The 2,225-nt window shown below is 36.2% G+C and overlaps 1 protein-coding gene across 1 annotated transcript; it reads left to right on the top strand.

The window, feature by feature from the left end:
• The first annotated feature begins 1,074 nt into the window (after positions 1 to 1,074).
• On the top strand, positions 1,075 to 2,019 carry LOC101955078 (putative olfactory receptor 2W6). The gene has a single exon (XM_005342596.2). It carries the CDS (start codon positions 1,075 to 1,077, stop codon positions 2,017 to 2,019), a length of 945 nt encoding a protein of 314 aa, XP_005342653.2.
• Positions 2,020 to 2,225: the final 206 nt, after the last annotated feature.

Below are 2,225 nucleotides of genomic sequence, written 5' to 3'. Positions count from 1 at the left end.
AAACAGAAATTATGTGCAGAAAAAAAGGATAAAACTTGACAACATTATGCTAAGCAAATGATCCAGGTTCATAAAAGTCAAGGGTTTAATTTTTTCAAATATGAGGAAACTAAAGAGAAAAAAGGAAAATGGAAATATGGGGGTTGTCTCATGAAAATAAAGGGAGACCAGAATAATAGAGGATGAAAGTCTTGAGTAGGGAAAGAAAAGGTACTGGGGAATAAAACTGACCAAGTTATGATATGTGCATATAAACATACATCACAATGAATCCCACTATTATGTACAATTATAATGTACCAATTTTTAAAAATTAGTTGTTTTTAAAACAACATCCCAAATGCAAGCAATCCAAAAAAACCAGTGCATTTTACAACCAAAACATTTGAAGAGTTTAACATAGTTCCTGCTATATCCTAGCTCAACCTATCTCCTATAATTTGAGATAATTTATCTACATTTTGTCTTACTATGAAAATTCAGCAAACACCAAAATCAATACAATAACTACAATGCCAGCAATGTTGAAGAAGAAGAAAATATAAAAAGGAGAAGGTGAGCAATGATTTTGATTACGATTATATTGTTTGAGATGTAGATATTTAGAAGGCAATAAGTAAAATGATTCTATAACAAATGGTGGAGCTTATTCAAAGGAAATATGTAACTTAACTTTCTACCTCAAACTCAACTTCTTTAGTAAGGGAAAGATGTATCACAATTAAGTGATGCTTATATCTTAGTTTCAAGAGGAATAGCTACACAAATATACATTCCCATCTTGAAATTATATAACTATGGAATTATTACTTAAAGAAAATGCACAGGAACATGGGTAGCATAGTTTATTAGCCCTTCTCAGTGATTTAAAATTCAGCATGACGAGTTTAACATATATCAATAGACTCACTGTAGATATAACATGTTGAAGCTCTGGCTACTAAACAAAAAGAAATGTTAAAAATTCCAAATGCGAAAAGCAAACAAATAAGGAGGTTCAATACACATGACAACAACATACATTTTCAATTCTATCTGAAACTGACATTTTTTTCCTTTACTTCCATAGGAACAATGGAAATAATCAATGAAAGTTCCACAACAGACTTCATCCTTCTAGGGTTTTCTGATCAACCTCAACTAGAAAGCATCATCTCTGTGGTTGTCTTCATCTTCTATATTGTGACTCTGGTAGGAAACACAACCATCATTCTTGTAACTTATCTAGACACCCAGCTTCATACCCCCATGTATTTCTTCTTATCTAATTTGTCTTTTTTGGACCTCTGTTATACAGCTAGCATTATCCCCCAGATGCTGGTAAATATATGGGGCCCCCAAAAATCTATTACATATGGAGGGTGTGTGCTCCAATTCTTCTTTGCCCTTGACCTGGGAGCCACAGAATGTCTTCTCTTGGCTGTAATGGCCTATGATCGCTATGCTGCTATCTGTCAACCCCTTCACTACACAGTAATAATGCACCCTGAGCTTTGCCAGAAGATGGTGCTGACCTCCTGGCTGGGTGGCCTTGGAAGTGCCTTAATTCTTTGCTCTTTGACTATGAAGTTGCCAAGATGTGGGAACCGGGAGGTGGATAACTTTTTCTGTGAAATGCCAGCACTGATCAAGATGGCTTGTGTCTATTCAAGAGTAATTGAGATTGTTATCTTTACTCTTGGAGTAGTATTTCTTCTAGTACCTCTATCACTTATTCTCATTTCATATGGAGTTATCACTCGAGCTGTGATGAGGATCAAGTCAGCAGGAGGGTGGAAAAAGGTCCTCAATACATGTGGTTCCCACCTCACAGTAGTAACTCTATTTTATGGGACAGCCATTTATATGTACATGAAGCCACAGAATACCACATCCCAAGAACAAGGAAAGTTTTTTACTCTCTTCTACACAGTCATCACACCAAGCCTTAACCCTCTGATCTACACTTTAAGAAACAAAGATGTAAAGAATGCAGTGAAGAAAACACTATCAATAGAAAAATGTTCAGTAAAGTCATGAGTTAGGTGGGATAATATGAGAGTATAGAGAACTAAAGAAATATTGGCCTTTATCAATAGGGGCTCTGTCAATTCATTTAAAGACCATCTAAGCCATGCATAGTGGCACACAGTATAATCCCATTGGCTCAGGAGGCTGTGGCAGGAGGATCCTGAGTTGAAAGCCAGCCTCAGCAAAAGCAAGGTGTTAAGCAACTCAGTGAGACC

Source organism: Ictidomys tridecemlineatus, chromosome 8 (genome assembly GCF_052094955.1).
Source record: "Ictidomys tridecemlineatus isolate mIctTri1 chromosome 8, mIctTri1.hap1, whole genome shotgun sequence".
NCBI classification, from domain to species: domain Eukaryota; kingdom Metazoa; phylum Chordata; class Mammalia; order Rodentia; family Sciuridae; genus Ictidomys; species Ictidomys tridecemlineatus.
This window is presented reverse-complemented; position numbering and strand designations above follow the sequence as displayed.

What these genes read in the sequence shown, in the direction of transcription:
- LOC101955078 (XM_005342596.2), top strand. Translation starts at nt 1,075, where the DNA reads ATGGAAATAATCAATGAAAGTTCCACAACAGACTTCATCCTTCTAGGG.